The 17,954-nt window shown below is 35.6% G+C and overlaps 2 protein-coding genes across 5 annotated transcripts in view; one reads left to right on the forward strand and one right to left on the reverse strand.

The window, feature by feature from the left end:
• The window catches only part of ZPBP (zona pellucida binding protein), a 150,305-nt gene extending 136,010 nt beyond the window's left edge, over positions 1-14,295 (reverse strand). The window contains exons 1-3 of one of the 3 annotated variants that reach the window (XM_003895987.3): positions 14,108-14,295; positions 10,437-10,517; positions 1,921-2,046 (exon numbers count right to left, since the gene is read on the reverse strand). In XM_003895987.3, the coding sequence (XP_003896036.1) occupies positions 1,921-2,046; positions 10,437-10,517; positions 14,108-14,234 (334 nt within the window). In that variant the 5' untranslated portion in view covers positions 14,235-14,295. The remainder of the gene's footprint in view (positions 1-1,920; positions 2,047-10,436; positions 10,518-14,107) is intronic. The other 2 variants (XM_009202967.2, XM_009202968.1) reach the window with 2 other exon arrangements.
• Positions 14,296-16,560: 2,265 nt separating this feature from the next.
• Positions 16,561-17,954, forward strand: part of SPATA48 (spermatogenesis associated 48) — a 67,997-nt gene continuing 66,603 nt past the window's right edge. For both annotated transcript variants that reach the window (XR_004183277.1, XM_003895986.5), the window contains exon 1: positions 16,561-17,686. Coding sequence is in view for 1 of the 2 variants with exons in the window: in XM_003895986.5 (XP_003896035.2) it covers positions 17,134-17,686 (553 nt within the window). In the remaining variant the exon portion in view is untranslated. The remainder of the gene's footprint in view (positions 17,687-17,954) is intronic.

Here is a 17,954-nt window from a genome sequence, read left to right on the forward strand (position 1 = left end):
TAGGAAAGTAGGAAAGTCCACACACCAAAAAAAGTTAATTCATCAGAATAGTATTAGGGTCAGAGTGGGAGGTACAGAACTTATTGCAATAAAGGCAATTCCTTTGTAAATAAACAATACTGAACAGAAACAGAGAAAAAGAGAGACATCAAATCTAAGATTTGCTCCCTATGTTTCATAACACATCCAAACAACTTGAGTATTTTCTCCAAAAGAATGTACAAGTAATCACATAATTACATGATTTATTTGGCTCAAATTAAGGGAAACTATCTTTGAGATATTCATAAAATGATAAGTACAGTGTAGTTTAAACTACAGTCCAAAAAGCTTCTCCATTCTTCAAACTTTAAGAAATTAGACCTCTTCCAGTCCTTTCTGAAATAAAAAGTATAGTGTTCTTAATAAGCTTTACAACTGGTAGACAGTGACCTATGATAAAATACTGTATTGAAAACTATAATATAATCATAAAGTTAAAATACCAGAATTCCCTGAGAATAGTTTTTATAAAGGTAAAAACCAACGTAGTAACAGGATTGTATCTTTACCTGGAAATAACTACATTTATGAATACCTACTTTTCTATTATAAAAGTGAGTAAAATAAATATTGCTCTTACTTAAAGGATAAATTGAATTTCATACTATATTTGCAATATAAACTGCAAGACCTGGCATGACACCTTGAAGAAAAAATTTCAAATTTCAATTTCCAAATCAAAGGAGCAACAAATGACAATAGAAAAATTCAATGCTTAAATGTTTCTATTTTTCAACTTGCAGAGTTTCAATATACACATGTTTCTATTACATTATGTGCTACTATTAGAGAGCAACAAAAATAAAATCTGATTATATTTCCAGTATTGGGTGCTTTTACACCTGGACCACTTCTGTGACTTATATAAGCTGCAAAACCTATTAGAATTTCTGTTAATGAGTCCTGCTGATCTCATGAACAAACTGCACAATCATTCCTACTTTGCTAGTGTTGTGAGGCAGAGGTTATGTCTGATCTTTCTATCCCCCATAAAACCTAGCACAGCAGCTTCCATCAAGTAGTCACTCACTAAATGAATGATGAATAATTCGTCCTAAGAAAAACACAGACTGACCCAAAGAGGAGATTAACTCTTTAAAATTACCTATTTTAGAATCAACATAAATATCGCAGAAACATACAGCTGAGATCTCTTAGCTACATAAATATGAATTAAAACATATTTAAAAATTACTATTTCCTACGCTTCTTTCGCAAGTCTTTGTATAAATATATTGCTCTCTTTCATCTAAGAAAATAAAGTAAGCCTGTAAGTTTTTATCCACAGACACGATCTCAAAATACCAATAAGATTTTTAAAAAGAAAGGAAAGAAAATATGGTATATAGAGCAATAAAGAAAAATTTTCTCTGAGGGTATACAAAAATGACTGAACAGATCTTCAAAATGAAAACTCATTAACCTATATTTTATGCAAGGCTAGAAACAAAGTCAGCTAAGTTAACTGTAGTTTTTTAAAACTACAGTGTTAAAAATCAGCTTTTATCCAATTAAAAAATTATAATAAAAGTAAAATCTGTATTTCAAGATTAAAAAACAAAAAGGTGACTAGAGGAAATATTGATCAAATCAGTCATACAAACAGTAATTTCTAAGTGAAAAAAGTACCTTTTGGGGATTATAAATGCTTTGAGAGCCCTCTAAACAGTTCATTCTTAGAGTATGTCTCTGTATCAAAATAAAATACGTAAAAATGGGAACACTATCTACATTGCTAGCTCTAACTCCAGAAGGAAATCGCAAAAAAAAAGAATTGAGGAAATAACATAAATATGTATGAGATACAAACATTCTTTTTGTGTTGCACACAACTCAGATACATTTATTTAATTATAATAATTGAAAAAAAAATCCTACCTGAAACAATTTTTCCTTTAGGCCCATGCCATTGGAATGATGGGTCTATCAGTTCAGCATTTCGCAGTCGTTGCGTTACACATAACACATGTGGACTCTTTTGATGGAGCATGACATACACTTTCACTGAAAATACAATATTTAAAATGTTCCAATAGTATTTTACGTTCTTTTCTTTCTCTATAATGTACATTATTGTAGTTTGGGTTACATGCAATAATAAGAGTACTTTGAATTATTGCTATTACCTGATAAAAACTAAATTTCATTGCATTCTATGTAATTAACATTAAAAATATATTATGTATTTGCATGCATATATGTGTATGCATGTATGTGCGTGTACATGTATCCCCAACCTGAGCATAATGTGTTAGTACTTTTCACTCAGAGCTCATGTACACTAACCTGTTTTATTCTCAGAATATTATTTCAATAACAAAGTATTAATACTATATCTACACTTTATCTGTTTTGTAAAGACACCAAACATGATTAGAGCTTTAAAATTGTTTAGATTAGCAGAATAATGCATTATTCACAATGATGTAGCATGATGTACTGAATAAAAATGATAAAGTGATTAAAAAGTCTGCAAATTTATGCTTGCATTGATTTTAAATATTAAAGCATTTTGTTTCATTTGCTTTGAAATTTAAATCCTGATAAGTAAGCAAAACTAGTATCCTTTAGAAAATACAAAAGGAACTCGGTAAAGATTCCATTGTTTTAAGTTTACTCATAAGCAAACTTTTAGGAAAGGTTCCAACAACCCTTTAGACACTGCGTGGCAACTCTTCACTGACACACTGTATACAAAGATTTTTGTGATCCAGTAAAATAAAGAGAATCAAAATTCTCTTTGACTTTTAAGAGACTTCCTCTAAAGTTTTACCATAAAGCATGATGTTTATTGAATGTACTTTTAGGTACATACCCTTCCACAGGTTAAGAAAGTTCCCCTCTGTTTTTGGTTATTTGTTTTTATCATAAACATAAATCAGCACTGAATTTTAAGAAATGTTTTTTCTACGTTGATTGAGGTGATTTTTTTGTTTTTGAATACTTTAATGAAATGCTTGCATTAATAGATTGCCTAACTTCTTTAATAACTTCTTTAATAAATGCTTACCCCATAAATTTTCACTCCTCGGCATGATTTACTGGCACCACTCTCCATGATCTGTCTTTTGCATATATCTCAGTATACCTCTTTTCACACCCTCTGTCCTAACCATGCCATAGCAGCACACAGCATCATTCTTTTGTAATTTTATTGGTGTAAGTTCCTCCTCATCTTTGGAAACTCAGCATAAGTATATAATTTGTGCTTTGGCTTGACAGTACCTCATACCATGGCTGTGCCCTTCCTCTCGCCCCCACTAATCCCTGTACCTATTTCACTGCAAATATACATGAATCCAGAAGAGTTTCCCAATGCAAGATCAACACACAAAAACAAATAATATTCCTCTACATCAACAATAATGCATTAAACCATTTTGCAGGAAAGAAGATAATATTTCGAGTACAATAAACAAAAGTCCCTCTATAATCAGACCTATATGGGGAACATCTTTAGACTCTAGCAAAAGACATAAAATTAGACCACAATGCCATGATCATGATTGTATACACGTAACTTTAAAGATGTCAATTTATTCCCAAATGTATTTATCAACACATAAGCAAAATCCCAGAAGAAATTATTTAAGAAGCTCTTCAATACTGATTCTAAAATCCATTAGGAAGATTAAAGCTTCATAAATATCTGAAACAATTCTATAACAGAAAAGCAAAGAGGAGGGACTAGCAATAAGAGTTATTGAGATATATTAACATTTACACTAAATTAAAAAAGAGAGGCCTGGTGTAGGAACAAATAATGGGTCTAGGGAAAAAAATCACATTGGTATAAATAACTGATATATATGTGGTAGACGTGGTACCTAAAATCACTGGAGAAAATATAGATTATCAATAAATTATAGTTAAAAGTTATCTCAAAATATATGCAAAAGCCAACTTATATTTATACCTCTTACTGTATATAAAAATAAATTCCAGGTACACTGAATTCCTGAAGGCAAGTCATTATGTAAAGAAAATAATACCTTTTTGTCTGAACCAGTTATAGAAAATTATTTTAGCAAAAAGCACAAATATAAAACTACTGAACTCAACTTCTTAAATGGTAACAATTTCTGTTTGATCCTGTATAACACAGGCAAAGTTAACAAATTTGACAGTAGGAAGAGGATATTTGCCACAAAGTTAATAACGTATTTATAACTGGAATATAAACAATATGAAAAAGAACTCCTTTGAAAACAACAAAGAAAAGAATGGGCAGAGGCAACATAATCTTCAGCTTAGCAAATATGGAAAAAGTTGGGTAAAATTTTGTGCTGATAAGGATGTGGGAAAATGGGACCCCCTCAAGTACCACTGAAGGAAGTGTGAACTGGTGCAGCCTTTTTGAAGAGCAACGTCAGTGAGATTGAGAATGCTCAGGTCCTATGATGCTAAAACCTCTTCTCCTGGATAATATACAGTCCCAGAAAACTTCTGAACAGGTACCAAAAAAAAAACACAAAATGGCATTTATTATATACACTAAAAAAAAAATAGAATAAACTAAAAGTGCAACAAAATATAAATAAAGGCTCAGTGAATTAATACATGAGTTAATGAAAATGGAAAACTAACTGACCTGAAAAGAATATGCGAAAGGTGAACGAGTAAAAAAGAGGGTCACAAATCTGAAAAGTGGCCAACACAGACAGATGCCAAGACCTTACATGACAGAAGAAACGGAAGGCACAAAAAATCATGCAGTCAGTATATTATGGGCCAAAACCAATGAAATATCATATAATAATCTACTCAAGAGATATAAGAACTACCTAGTGAATTGGAATGGTAATCTATTTTAAGAATAAATTTAATATTATACAATAAAAGAAAATAAAAGGGAAATTAGTTACCCAGATAACATTTTATAATTCAGCTTTAAAAGTTGTCACTGGGGTGATCAATAAAAATGGCAGAATAAGGAACTCCAAAAATTATCTCCTTCATAAAAGTAATGAGGAAAAATGTAGAAATTATCACAATAAACATTTCCAGAACTCAAACTCAAAATTAATCAAATATAGCAATCCAGAAAACATTTATTCAAGAAAAACAACTGGATCTGATTTATGGGTTGATTGTGTCCTCCCTCTCTTATTAATATGTTGAAGTCCTAATCTCCAGTACTTCAGGATATAAACTTATTTAGAAATAGTCTTTACTGAGAAAGTCAGGTTAAAATGAAGTCATCAGGCTGGGTCCAAATCCAATATGACTGATCCCCTTATTAAAAGGGGAAATTTGGAAACAGAAAATACAGAGGGAAGAGGATACAGAGTGATAGGGAAAAGATGGCAATCTAAAAGCCAAAGACAAATATCTGGAACAGATTCTTTCTTCAAAGTCTCCAGAAGAAATCAACTCTGTCAACACTTTGATTTTTGATTTCTAGCCACTACAACTGTAAGATAATAATTTCTGTTGTTTAAACCACCCTATGGTTCTTTTGTTCCAGCATCCCTAAGGAACTAATTACAATTGGTAGAAACAGTGAGCTTGTAGCATTTTAACGTGCCTGATTTCCATGCCTCCTTTCCCAGCTCTGCAATAAGGAGCCATGACAACCAACAGTTTACAATCCCAGTGAGAACCAGCGGCCTCGCAGCCAATGGAAGGGGCAGGCATGGTTAGAATGCCTTCAAAGCCTCCTTCCCAGAGTACTATCAGTATGCGACCTGTGAGTCAACATCCTGGAAGATCTCACATTAAAGGCTGTCCATACTTGACCTGACTTGGACTTCGCCTACTGCAAAAAGCCTTTTCCCCAAAAGAATTCATTAAAAACAATTAGAGGCCCTCATTTAACTTTGTGACTGCCTGATATAGTGAACAACAATTGGGGAAAACAATAGGCTAACCAAAACCCTTAAGAGGAAAAGCTGGGGAATGTCATGTCCACAGGAACTTTGAATTGTTCTGAATATTCCTGAAAAAATAGCAGGACATATTCATGCAAAGGACTGTGTACATGCCTAGGACAATCTGTATACTCAGTAAAGATGAAGAGGCCTTAAGTTCTCTCCTTTGGCTGAAATTGAGGTTCTGCACAGCATAAAGTGAATGATAAGGTAGAGTTGCCAACTATCTGAAAAGTATGTCACAACATGCACAAAGACACCCTCAGCAAAGACTAGGAGACTAACTGGTTCAAGATGTTTAATAAAAACTCTGTCCAATCATTAGCTTAACTAAGTTAATTAAGCAGAGATTTCAGCAGCTATGTGATAAAGAATACAAAACTTACACAATTAGTTCAGAAACTCACTGAACAAATACATGATATCAGCAAACAGCAGCAACATCACACTCTGGGAAGTAGAAAGAATCTTATTTCCAGTGTTGCTATATTATTGTAAATATCAAGTTTTCAACTAAAAATATGAGACATGCAGAAAACCAAGAAAATATGGCCATATGCATAAAAAAAGTAACCCACTGAAACAGACTCCAAGGAAGGTCAATTATTGGAGAAAGACCAAATGTTGGACTTACTAGATAAAGATTTTAAGTTAGATATTTCACATATGATCAAAGAAAACCATGTCTAAAGTAATAAAGAATGTATGATATTCCAAATAGAAAATATCAATAAAGATACAAAAATTATTTTTAATAAACTGCAGATTAAAAAGTACAGTAACTGAAATGATAAATTAACTAGAAGGAATCAATAGCAAATTGAGAAGGCAGAAGAATTAGCAAACTTGAAGATAGGTCAACATGTGATTATCCAGTCTGAGAAAAAGAAGAAAAAAAGAATAAACATCAGTAACTCAAGAGACCTTTGAAAAGCATTAAGCATATCAATGTATGCATAATCAGAGTCCCGAAAGAGGGGAGAGAGAGAAAAAGAAATTTTTTAATAATGACAAAACATTCCAAATTTGATTGAAAACATGAATCCACATATCCAAGAATTCGATTAACTCCAATTATGATAAACTTAAAGGAAATCCATAGCCAGACACATCATCATCAAACTGTCAAAATCCATAAACAAGGAGATAATCTTGAAAGTAGCAAGAGAGAAGCAACTCATCCCACACAAGTAACCTTTGATTAATAGTTTCCCATAAAAAAGTCATAATGAAATAGAAAGTCTGAATAGGCCTAAAATGAGTGATTAAACTGCTAATCAAAAAACCACCCACAAAGAAAAATTCAGCACCAAATGAATTCACTGGTGAATTTCACCAAACAATTAACAGAATTAACAACAATCCTGGCCAGGCGCGGTGGCTCAAGCCTGTAATCCCAGCACTTTGGGAGGCCCAGACGGGCGGATCACGAGGTCAGGAGATCGAGACCATCCTGGCTAACACGGTGAAACCCCATCTCTACTAAAAAAAAAATACAAAAAACTAGCCAGGCGAGGTGGCGGGCGCCTGTAGTCCCAGCTACTCGGGAGGCTGAGGCAGGAGAATGGCGTAAACCCGGGAGGCGGAGCTTGCAGTGAGCTGAGATCCGGCCACTGCACCCCAGCCTGGGCGACAGAGCAAGACTCCGTCTCAAAAAAAAAAAAAACAATCCTTCACAAACTCTTCCAAAAGACAGAAGAGGAGGTAATTACATACCAACTTGTTCTATGAAGCCAGTATTATCTTAAAACCAAAATCAAAGGCATCACAAGAAATTTACAGACCAATTTTCCTTATGAACATAGCCATAAAAATCCTGAAAACACTAGCAACCAAATCCAGCAACATAAGAAAGGATTATACATCATAATCAACTGGAATTTATCCCAGGAATGCAAAGCAAGTTCAAACTACGAAAATCAATGTGATGTATCATATTAACAGGATAAAGAATAAAAAACACATTATCGTTGCTATACATGGAGAAAAAGCATTTAGCAAAATTCAACCCCTATCACAATAAAAGAACTCAACAAACTAAGAATTGAAAGGAACTCCGTAACCCTGATAAAGGGCCTCTACAAAAAACTCACAGCTAACATCATACTTAATGGTGAAAACTGATACCAGTTTTACATAACATCAGTATGAAAATATCAATTGTGTTTCTACATGCTAGCAATGACCAATCCAAAAACTAACTGAATAAAACCATTCATTTACAATAGCATTGAAAATAATAAAATATTTAGGGGTAAATTTAACAGAAGAAATGTAACACTTGTACACTGAAAACTACAAAATATAATTCAGGGAAACTAAAGATCTAAATAAACTGAAATAATGGAAAGACACCCCAATTTCATAGATAAGAAGACTTAATATTGTTAAGGTGACAATACTCCTAAAATTGATCTACAGATTCAATGAAATCCCTGTTAAAATCTCAATAGACCTCTTTGCAGAAATTGACAAGCTGATTCTAGAATACGGAATTGCAAGGGACCCAGGGAAGACAAAGCAATCTTAAAAAGAACAAATTTGAAGGACTCACACTTAATGATTTCAAAACTTATTATAAGCAACAATAATCAAGACAGCAAAGTATCAGCATAAGAATAGATATATAAATCAATTGTATAGAACTTAAAGTCCAAAAATAAACCCATACATCTGGGGCCAATTGCTTTTCAATACAAGTGCCAAGCCAATTCAAAAGAAAAAGAATAATCTCTTCAACAAATGGTGATAAAACAACTGGATAGCCATGTGCTAAAGAATGAGTATGGGCCGGGCGCGGTGGCTCAAGCCTGTAATCCCAGCACTTTGGAAGGCCGAGGCGGGTGGATCACGAGGTCAGGAGATCGAGACCATCCTGGCTAACATGGTGAAACCCCGTTTCTACTAAAAATACAAAAAACTAGCCAGGTGTGGTGGTGGGCGCCCGTAGTCCCAGCTACTCGGAGGCTGAGGCAGGAGAATGGCGTGAATCTGGGAGGCGGAGCTTGCAGTGAGCCGAGATCGCGCCACTGCTCACCAGCCTGGGTGACACAGCGCCAGACTCCGTCTCAAAAAAAAAAAAAAAAAAAAAAAAAGAATGAGTATGACTTCTACCTTGCACCATACACAAAAATTGACTCAAAATAGATCAGAGGCCTAAATGTCAGAGTTAAAACTACAACATTCTTATAAAGAAATATAGGAAAAACACTTTGCAACCACTGATTAAGCAATAATTTCTTAAATATGATACCTGAGGCACCAGCACCATATAAAAAATAGAAATTAGACTTCTTTATCAAAGTTTAAAACATATGCTTCAAAGAAAAAACATTAAGAAAGTGAAAACACAATCCACTAACTGGGAAAAAAATTTGCAAATCATATATCCAATATATAGAATATATAAAGAACTCTACAATTCAACAACAAAAAGAAAACCACCCAATTTAAAAATGGGCAAAGGACTTGAATAGGTATTCTGCAAATGACGTATCCATATAGCTACAAAACACATGAAGAGTTACAACATCATTAGTCATTAGGGAAATGCAAATCAAAACCACAATGATACCAGTTTACACATATTACGATAGCTATAAAAAAAGAACATGGACAATAACAATGTTTAGGATATTGGAAAATTTGAACCCTCATACATTGCTGGTGTGAAAGTAAAATAGCTTAGGCTCTTTAAAAAATAGTTTGGCAGCTCCTCAAAATATTAAACATAGAGTTACCATATGTCCCATATGTACTGCTAGGTAGAGAAGTGAGTATTATTTCACCCTAAAAAGGAATGAAGTATTTATGCACTCTATAACATGGCTGAACCTCAAAAACATTACACTAAGTGAAAGACAGACACAAAAGGGCACACAGTGTATGACTCCATTTATATGAAATTTTCAGAACAGGCAAAACTATAGAGACAGAAAGTAGATAAGTACTTTCCAGGGCTGAAGAATGATTGCATAATGGATTAGGTCTTTCTTTTTGGGGTGATGAAAATGTTGTAAAATTAGATAGGGGTAACAGTTGTCAATATATGTCCAATCTTGTCAATATACTAAAAACAACTGAACTGTGCACTTTAAAGGAAGAATTTTATGGCATGTGAATTTGCTACAACTTAAAAAACACCAAAACAAGCTGTAGTTGCTACACTTCATGTGACTATTGCAAATCTTTGAATCCAAAATATGTATGATTTGTATTACCATATTTGCACTACATACACTTAATATTATAGCTAATTATTATATAATAAAAATCCACTACAGGCAACTTTAGATAACTTTTAGAAATAATTATTCTTTGTACACTTATGCAGTTATAGCTTACATTATTAGAACTGGATGAGTCTAACCATATGCAAACAACTTTAATCCACTTCTCTAGAAAGAAAAGGGCCTTAGGAGACTAGGATAACTGAAGAACATTAGCCTTTTGGACAAGACTGATAAAATTTAAACAAATGCTAATAATTTATTTAAAAATTAGTGAAAATGTATTCATGAATACCTGGAAAATGTGTCGATCCCACTATTTTCACTGAATCTTTGGTCAAGCGAAAACCTCTTGGTAATCGAACCAAGTGTCCAACTATCAAAAAAAAATGATCAACAAGATCAACAATTTGTCTCATTAGATATTCTAAAATATTCAAGTATAGTATTACAGTATCTTTGGTATTGGTTGAGGGGAAGAGCCATAAGTCAATCTCCTCTGACAGTTGATATCACTCTTCCAACTCTATTCCCCCTCAAACGATCTGATAAATTTAATCTACCTACTGCTTCTCCATATTATATCACACCTCTGATTTTTTCTAAATCCATTTAGAATACTCTCTTCATTATTAGAAGTTCACATCTCCCACAATTCAAGACGCAAATCACAAGTCCCTTCTCCTTCAAACCTCGTTTGTCCTTAGCACTTCTTACCTGCCACAGTACATCACCAGCACCTTTTTAATAACACTCATTCTACACTGTACTATAGTTCTTTGTTTTTAATTTCCATAAGTTTTGGAGGAACAGGTGGTATTTGGTTCCATAAATTCTTTAGTAAGGATTTTCAGATTTTGGTGCACCCATCACATAACACTAAACCCAATTTGTAGCCTTTTATCCCTCACCCCCTTCCCACCGTTTCTCCCACCCCTGAGTCCCCAAAGACCATTGTATCATTCTTATGCCTTTGTATCCTCATAGCTTAACTCCCACTGATAAATGAGAACATATAATGTTTTGTTTTTCCATTCCTGAGTTACTTCACTTATAATAATAGCCTCCAACCCCATCCAGGTTGCTGCAAGTGCCATTAATTCATTCCTTTTTTATAGTTGAGTAGTATTCCATATACGTATATATACACATATTTATATACACACACATATATTTATGTGTGTGTATATATATACCCCCCCACACACATAATTTATATATATACCATACACCACAGTTTCTTTATCCACTCATTAACTGATGGGCATTTGGGCTGGTTCCACGATTCTGCAATTGTGAATTGTGCTGCTATAAAAATGTGTGTGTGTGTGCAAGTATCTTTTTCATATAATGACTTCTTTTCCTCCAAGTAGACACCCAGTAGTTGGACTGCTGGATCCAATGGTAGTTCTACATTCGGGAGTTCCAATGTGGAGTTCTTTAGGGAATTTCCACAATTTTCCGCAACGCTTGTACTAGTTTACATTCCCACCAGCAGTGCAGAAGTGTTCCCTTTTCACCACATCCACACCAACATCTATTAATTTTTATTTTTTGTTTATGGCCATTCTTGCGAGAGTAAGGTGGTATCACACTGTGGTTTTGATTTGCATTTCTCTGATAACTAGTGATGTTGAGCATTTTTTCATGTTTTTTGGCCATTTGTATAACTTCTTTTGAGAATTGCCTACTCACGTCTTTAGCCCACTTTTTGATGGGGTTGTTGGGAGTTTTTTCTTGCTAATTTGTTTGAGTTCCTTGTAGATTCTAGATATAGATTCTAGATATTAGTCCTTTGTCAGATGTATAGATTGTAAAGGTTTTCTCCCATTCTGTGGTTATCTGTTTACTCTGTTGACTGTTCCCTTTGCTGTGCAAAAGCTCTTTAGTTTAATTAAGTCTGGCATTTTTGTCATTGTTTTTGTTGCATTTGCTTTTGGGTTCTTGGTCACGAAATCTTTGCCTAAATGGTGCTGGGATAATTGGGAAGTCACATGCAGAAGAATGATACTGGATCCTCATCTCTCACCTTACATAAAAATCAACTCAAGATGAATTAAGGACTTAAATCTAGGACCTGAAACTATAAAAATTCTATAAGATAACATCAGAAAAACCCTTGTAGACACTGGCTTACATTGTACTATAGCTCTTGATGCACACATATCATTTTCCTTATTAGATTATAAGCTCCACTGATAGTGGGATCAATGTTTATGTTAACTTATCAAATATCAGTATCAAACACTACACCTCACACATTGTATATATTAAATAACAATTGTGAAACATATTCTGATAGTCTTCATTGTTAAATGAGCAAATGTGATGGGCATAATAATGTGAGGGGCAGTATAAAAATGCAATAAAGCATTATACCCAAATAGCCTTTAGCAGACAGGAATAGCAAAGTGCAAAGAAAAGGATGTGGTATCAAAGCCAGAGGACTTGAGTTTAAATCCTAATTCTGCCAGGTACTGGTTTTAGGAAAATCACTTTTGACTCTAGGAGTTTCAGTTTTCTCATATGCAAAATGGGACTAATAATAATTCCATCCTTACAGTTACTGTAGAAAATGAGAATACTGTAAAAATTGTAAAAAGGTATATAAGAGGCCTTCACTATTCATCACTTATAAGATACTAACTGCTTATTCTATTTCTTATACCTCAAAGGTCTAATCTCATTTCATCAAAAGATCACCAGGTAAAATTTTAAAATAAAAACCTTTTCACACCTAATACACGACCATGAACCATATCCAAGAAGCTTCTTTCTCCTACATGGCAATTGATGGCTATCAGTTATTCATATACTTATAGAATAATCATCTTTGGATTCCTGATGCCTGGACTTTGATTTTTAAATCTCTATTGACTCTATTTACTTACATTCTCTTCCCCCATCCCCTGCCTACCTCCACATTCCTTTTACATTTATATTCTTGGAGGACTTCTTTTTCTCATTATTCCTTATTTGAACAACTTTTTTCATATGAAGCAAATCTGTGATTTTATCAATTCTGGGAGATATTTTGTTTTATGAGTCTAGAATTTCAACACGAAATAATGCAGCCCAAACCTTTCTAGTTAAAGAACAGTTCAATTAAACTTTCACTTCCTTCCTCAGTGTTTGTTCATCAGTATCTTAAATGTGTTTTTTGTTTGTTTGTTTGTTTGTTTGTTTTGTTTTTTTGAGACAGAGTCTCGCTCTGTCGCCCAGGCTGGAGTGCAGTGGCGCGATCTCGGCTCACTGCAAGCTCCGCTTCCCGGGTTCACGCCATTCTCCTGTCTCAGCCTCCCGCCTAGCTGGGACTACAGGCGCCCGCCACCGCGCGCCGCTAATTATTTTTGTATTTTTAGTAGAGATGGGGTTTCACCATGTTAGCCAGGATGGTCTCGATCTTCTGACCTTGTGATCCGCCCAAATCGGCCTCCCAAACTGCTGGGATTACAGGCGTGAGCCACCGCGCCCTGCCTTAAATGTATTTTTAAAACAGTATAGAAAAGTACTTCAATTCTTTAGAGGTCAAAACTTTAAAATCGCATTATTTCCTATATTTTACAGCTAAAACCAATAGATGGCGCTCCACCATCACGGATAATTTCAAAGCAGCACGTTGCCTATTCACTTTGAAAAACACTGAGCACATCATTACAGAGTTCACACACTGAAATGCAAACCTGGCAGATGACCCATGGACTGAATCAAGGAGTTTATTAACAAAGCAATTTAATTTTAAAACTTCAACTGTGGGTGATCTATCTATACCTTAATTTCCTGTCATTCACTCTTCTATGCAAATACAGAGTGCGACTTCCATAAAAAACAAACCTTTCTTGTCACGTATTAGTGAGCAAGGTGTCTATATAACAGGGATGCACGTGACACAAGAAAAGGCAATTGGAAGAGTAGGGGAAGCTGCGGTTGTCCCTGCGGAGCTGGCGCGGCGGCGCGGACCCTCACCTGATGAGGGCACCCGCACGAGGAAGGCGGAGATAAAGAGGAGGATGGCGGCCCGAGAGAGCAGGGAGCCGGCGGCCCGGGTCCGCCGCCTGCCCCGCCGCGCCGGGCCGAGGGCCGAGGCCTCCATCCACACGCCGCCGTCGCTGCCCACCGTCCGCGCGGAAGGTCGTTAAGCGACGCGCCTCCACCTGCAGGCGGAAGTTGGCCGGCGGAGGACCGGAACGACGGACCTGATGGACGTGCTCCCACTTCCGCCGGGATGGTAGACTGGGGGTCCGCCGGTGTCTCCACGTAGCTGGTGGGGCCTGCACTCGCCTGCTTTGCTGTGCGGCCCCCAGGCCTTCAGGACAACACCGCCACGCAGGGCATCCTCAAGAACATAAGTGATTTGTCCAAGATCCTAGAGCTGAGAGAGAATCGTTGGGCCTCAAAGCCAGTGCTTTTACCTTTGCAAAGGGTTTGTGATCAGAGGGAAGGCCCTTTTTGTAAGCCAGGTGGTAGATGTGGGACCCAGTTTCGAACAACCGATAGTGAGAATGTATGAGTTAAGACGTGTACAGCCCTCAGTGGATTGCTTTGATCTAGTAATGTCAGCAGCTAGTATTTTATGGATGTGTGGAACTTAATTGGGAGATAAATGCAATACACAGTGGGAATTAAAGGTAAGTAAGGCCTTCAGCCTCAGAAAGAAGCTTGATGGAAGGACAGAGGAAACAACCATAGATGAAGTTTACTTTCTAAAATAGACTGGAAAATCATCTTATAGTATCACCTAAATTCAGCAAAACATACAAAACCATCTATCCTGTGTGGGAGACCAGAATATACCTTCTCAAATATGAAGGATTGCTGCCCTGAAGACAAGAACCAGCGGATGCAGGAGAGCTGTCCACCTTCCCTCTTTTTACCTAGAAGCAAGACATAGATTTAGAAAGACAAAAAGTATCCTGCCCTGCTCCTTTACCAGGGAGAATAAAGGTTAACCACTGAAGACAGCTTCAGATCCTCATTAGCCTTGAAATGATACCAGAGGAATTAATATTAGGTTTTTTTTTTTAACCATCTTTTGTCTGCTGTTTGTTTGCTTAGCCCAAGTTACTGCCTATAGAGACTCAGAGTCGTTTTCCTTTGTCACATCTCTAAAAATTTCCTAGTCTTTGTTGAAGATGCTATACAAGCTGGAATTCAAAGATGCTTCTTTGAGAACTACTCTTTCTCTGGGTGTTCCTCATATATAAATGAAATATATTAATGAACTTCTGTTTTTCTCTTGTTAATCTGTCTCTTGTAAAGCATTCATTCTAAGTACAAAGTTATGGGGATTATTTTTTCCCATACACAGCCTAAGAGGCCATTTATAGCCAGAACTTGTTTTAGAGAAATTGAAAGAAACTCATGCCTCTACTTTTCTGCTGCTGGAAGGATTTACTTAATGGGAGCAGAGCTGTGATAGAAATAAAGCAGTTGGTGCAAATACACTGAAGAATGAAGTTTGAGCAACTAAATATAGAATGCCTAATTACAAATGAGTTATCACTTTTGATATGAAGAAATGAGTGATCATGGGTGGGCTAAAAACTGTCACTTGATATACTATGATCTGACTGAGGGATTTAAGACTGACAGTCTAACCACCTAATTTAATCTCCTCACTTGTTTAATAATATATCTCAAAATTGTGAAGACTTTCAGTGGGGCATAGGCATTCTGATTATACCAAGCATATCACCCTTGACAGTTGGCCTGATTAATGATTATGTGCCTTACTCTTCAAAGCTAGAATCTTGCCTGTTCTAACATTTTTGCTGCAGTAAGGATGATGTGAACTTTTACCCCAAATTCTAATACTTGGATTTCCTCTTATAGTAGTTCATGCAAGATGAAATTATGCAGGTAAAAGAGCTTTTAAGTGAACCAATATATTAGTGATTTAAATGATATTGTGTGTGTAGACAGTTAACTGACACCCATTGTGGTTTCCTAAAATGAACTTAAAACTCTTACTGTTCTTACTCTGGACACCATGGTAAATTTAAGGGAAGTAAAGATAATTTAGGGTATGTAAATATGTACCTGTACTTTCATTATAATTTTCTGTTTTTCTTAAAAATTAGATATACTGGGGCTGGGCGCGGTGGCTCACGCATGTAATCCCAGCACTTTGGGAGGCTGAGGTGGGCAGATCACAAGGTCAGGAGATCAAGACCATCCTGGCTAACATGGTGAAGCCAGTCTCTACTAAAAATACAAAAACTTAGCCAGGCATGGTGGTAGGCACCTGTAGTCCCAGCTGCTCAGGAGGCTAAGGCAGGAGAATGGCATCAACCCAGAAGGCGGAGCTTGCAGTGAGCCAAGATCGTGCCACTGCAGTCCAGCTTGGGCAACATAGCGAGACTCCGTCTCAAAAAAAAAAAAAAAAATTAGATATACCAATTTAACTTTAGTATTGTTTGTATTTTGCAGTGCATTTATATTTACATTTATTTAGATAGCAAGTGTTATATCTATAAATACTTAATTGTAGTCACATATATACTTTTGGGAAATATATTGTCACTGAATTAACTGCTTTATTTACCCTCCTTAAATATATTTTATACCCATAAATACCAACTTATGGAAGATTTTAAAATAAGTAAATGAACACAGCTTTCCTGAGCACCGGGGAGAAAAGTATCATGGAAATATTAGTACCAAGGCTATTTTTGTTTTTCTTAAGAATTAAATTATGATGTACATAATAAATCGTTCAATGTGTTAAGAGTTCTAGCCGTTGCCAAGCAACAAGGGCTCTGCTTTTCTCTCCTTCTGTCCTGTTCCTTCATTGCCCTATTCTTCCTTTGGTGGAGGAAAATATTTACCTTAAAAAGAAAAACAAAATTATCTGCCAACATTTAGAAAGCTGAGTCAATTTTATACTAGTTTAACACCAATCTTGAGTTATTGGAAATAGAGTTTATATAGTTAAAGATAAAGGAATTATCAGAAATACTTTATAGTTATCAAAACTTCTAAAGAGAAAGGCCATGGATGTAGAGATTCAGGACACACCTGGAAAGATAAGTATTTCTAAAAGGTCCATCCTTTCAGGAACTGTTGAGAATATAGATTACCCACACTATTGTGATCTCTTAAGAAAAATGAACATGCCTTTTGTGAAAGGTCTTGAGAACAGACATAACTATGGCAGATTTGAAAAGAAATGCAACCCTGCTTTTCTTAAATTTCACCCTTATCCCCCTTCAGTTTTGCCAGACTATCATTTACATTATCCTTATCCCCCACCATATGGGCCACATTATCCATTATTTCCACTTCGGGATGATGTGACCTTAGGTGATTCCTGTTCAGGGTTTATGAGTCCTGGTGGTGATGCTGATTTAAATCCTGGCATTGGCAGAACCATACCAACCCTAGTGGATTTTAGTGATGTGAAACCTCAACATCGAGTTCCCAGACCAGACACAGGATTTCAAACAACAATAAAAAGGCAAAAAATTCTATCAGAAGAACTCCAACAGAACAGGAAATGGAATTCCAGGGGAGTGCCGGACATTTCTATCAGAGCAAGACTTGGAGGTAAGTGAAGTGACATGAACTTTATATTTTTTAAATACTCGAGGGAAGAGAGTATGGACATAAGATTCAATATTTAGGCAGTTAAATTTACAAAATTACAATGATGTGAAAAAGGTTTTATTTTTAAATTACAGATTATAAGAAAGGAATGATAAACCTTATAAACTTATTTGTAAAAGAAAATTTGTTCTTTAAGAAAAGAATATTCATTAAGTGACACACACAGCTTATATAACATTATTTATTCTAGATATGTGGATAAGCTTGT

This window comes from Papio anubis, chromosome 4 (assembly GCF_008728515.1).
Source record: "Papio anubis isolate 15944 chromosome 4, Panubis1.0, whole genome shotgun sequence".
NCBI lineage: Eukaryota > Metazoa > Chordata > Mammalia > Primates > Cercopithecidae > Papio > Papio anubis.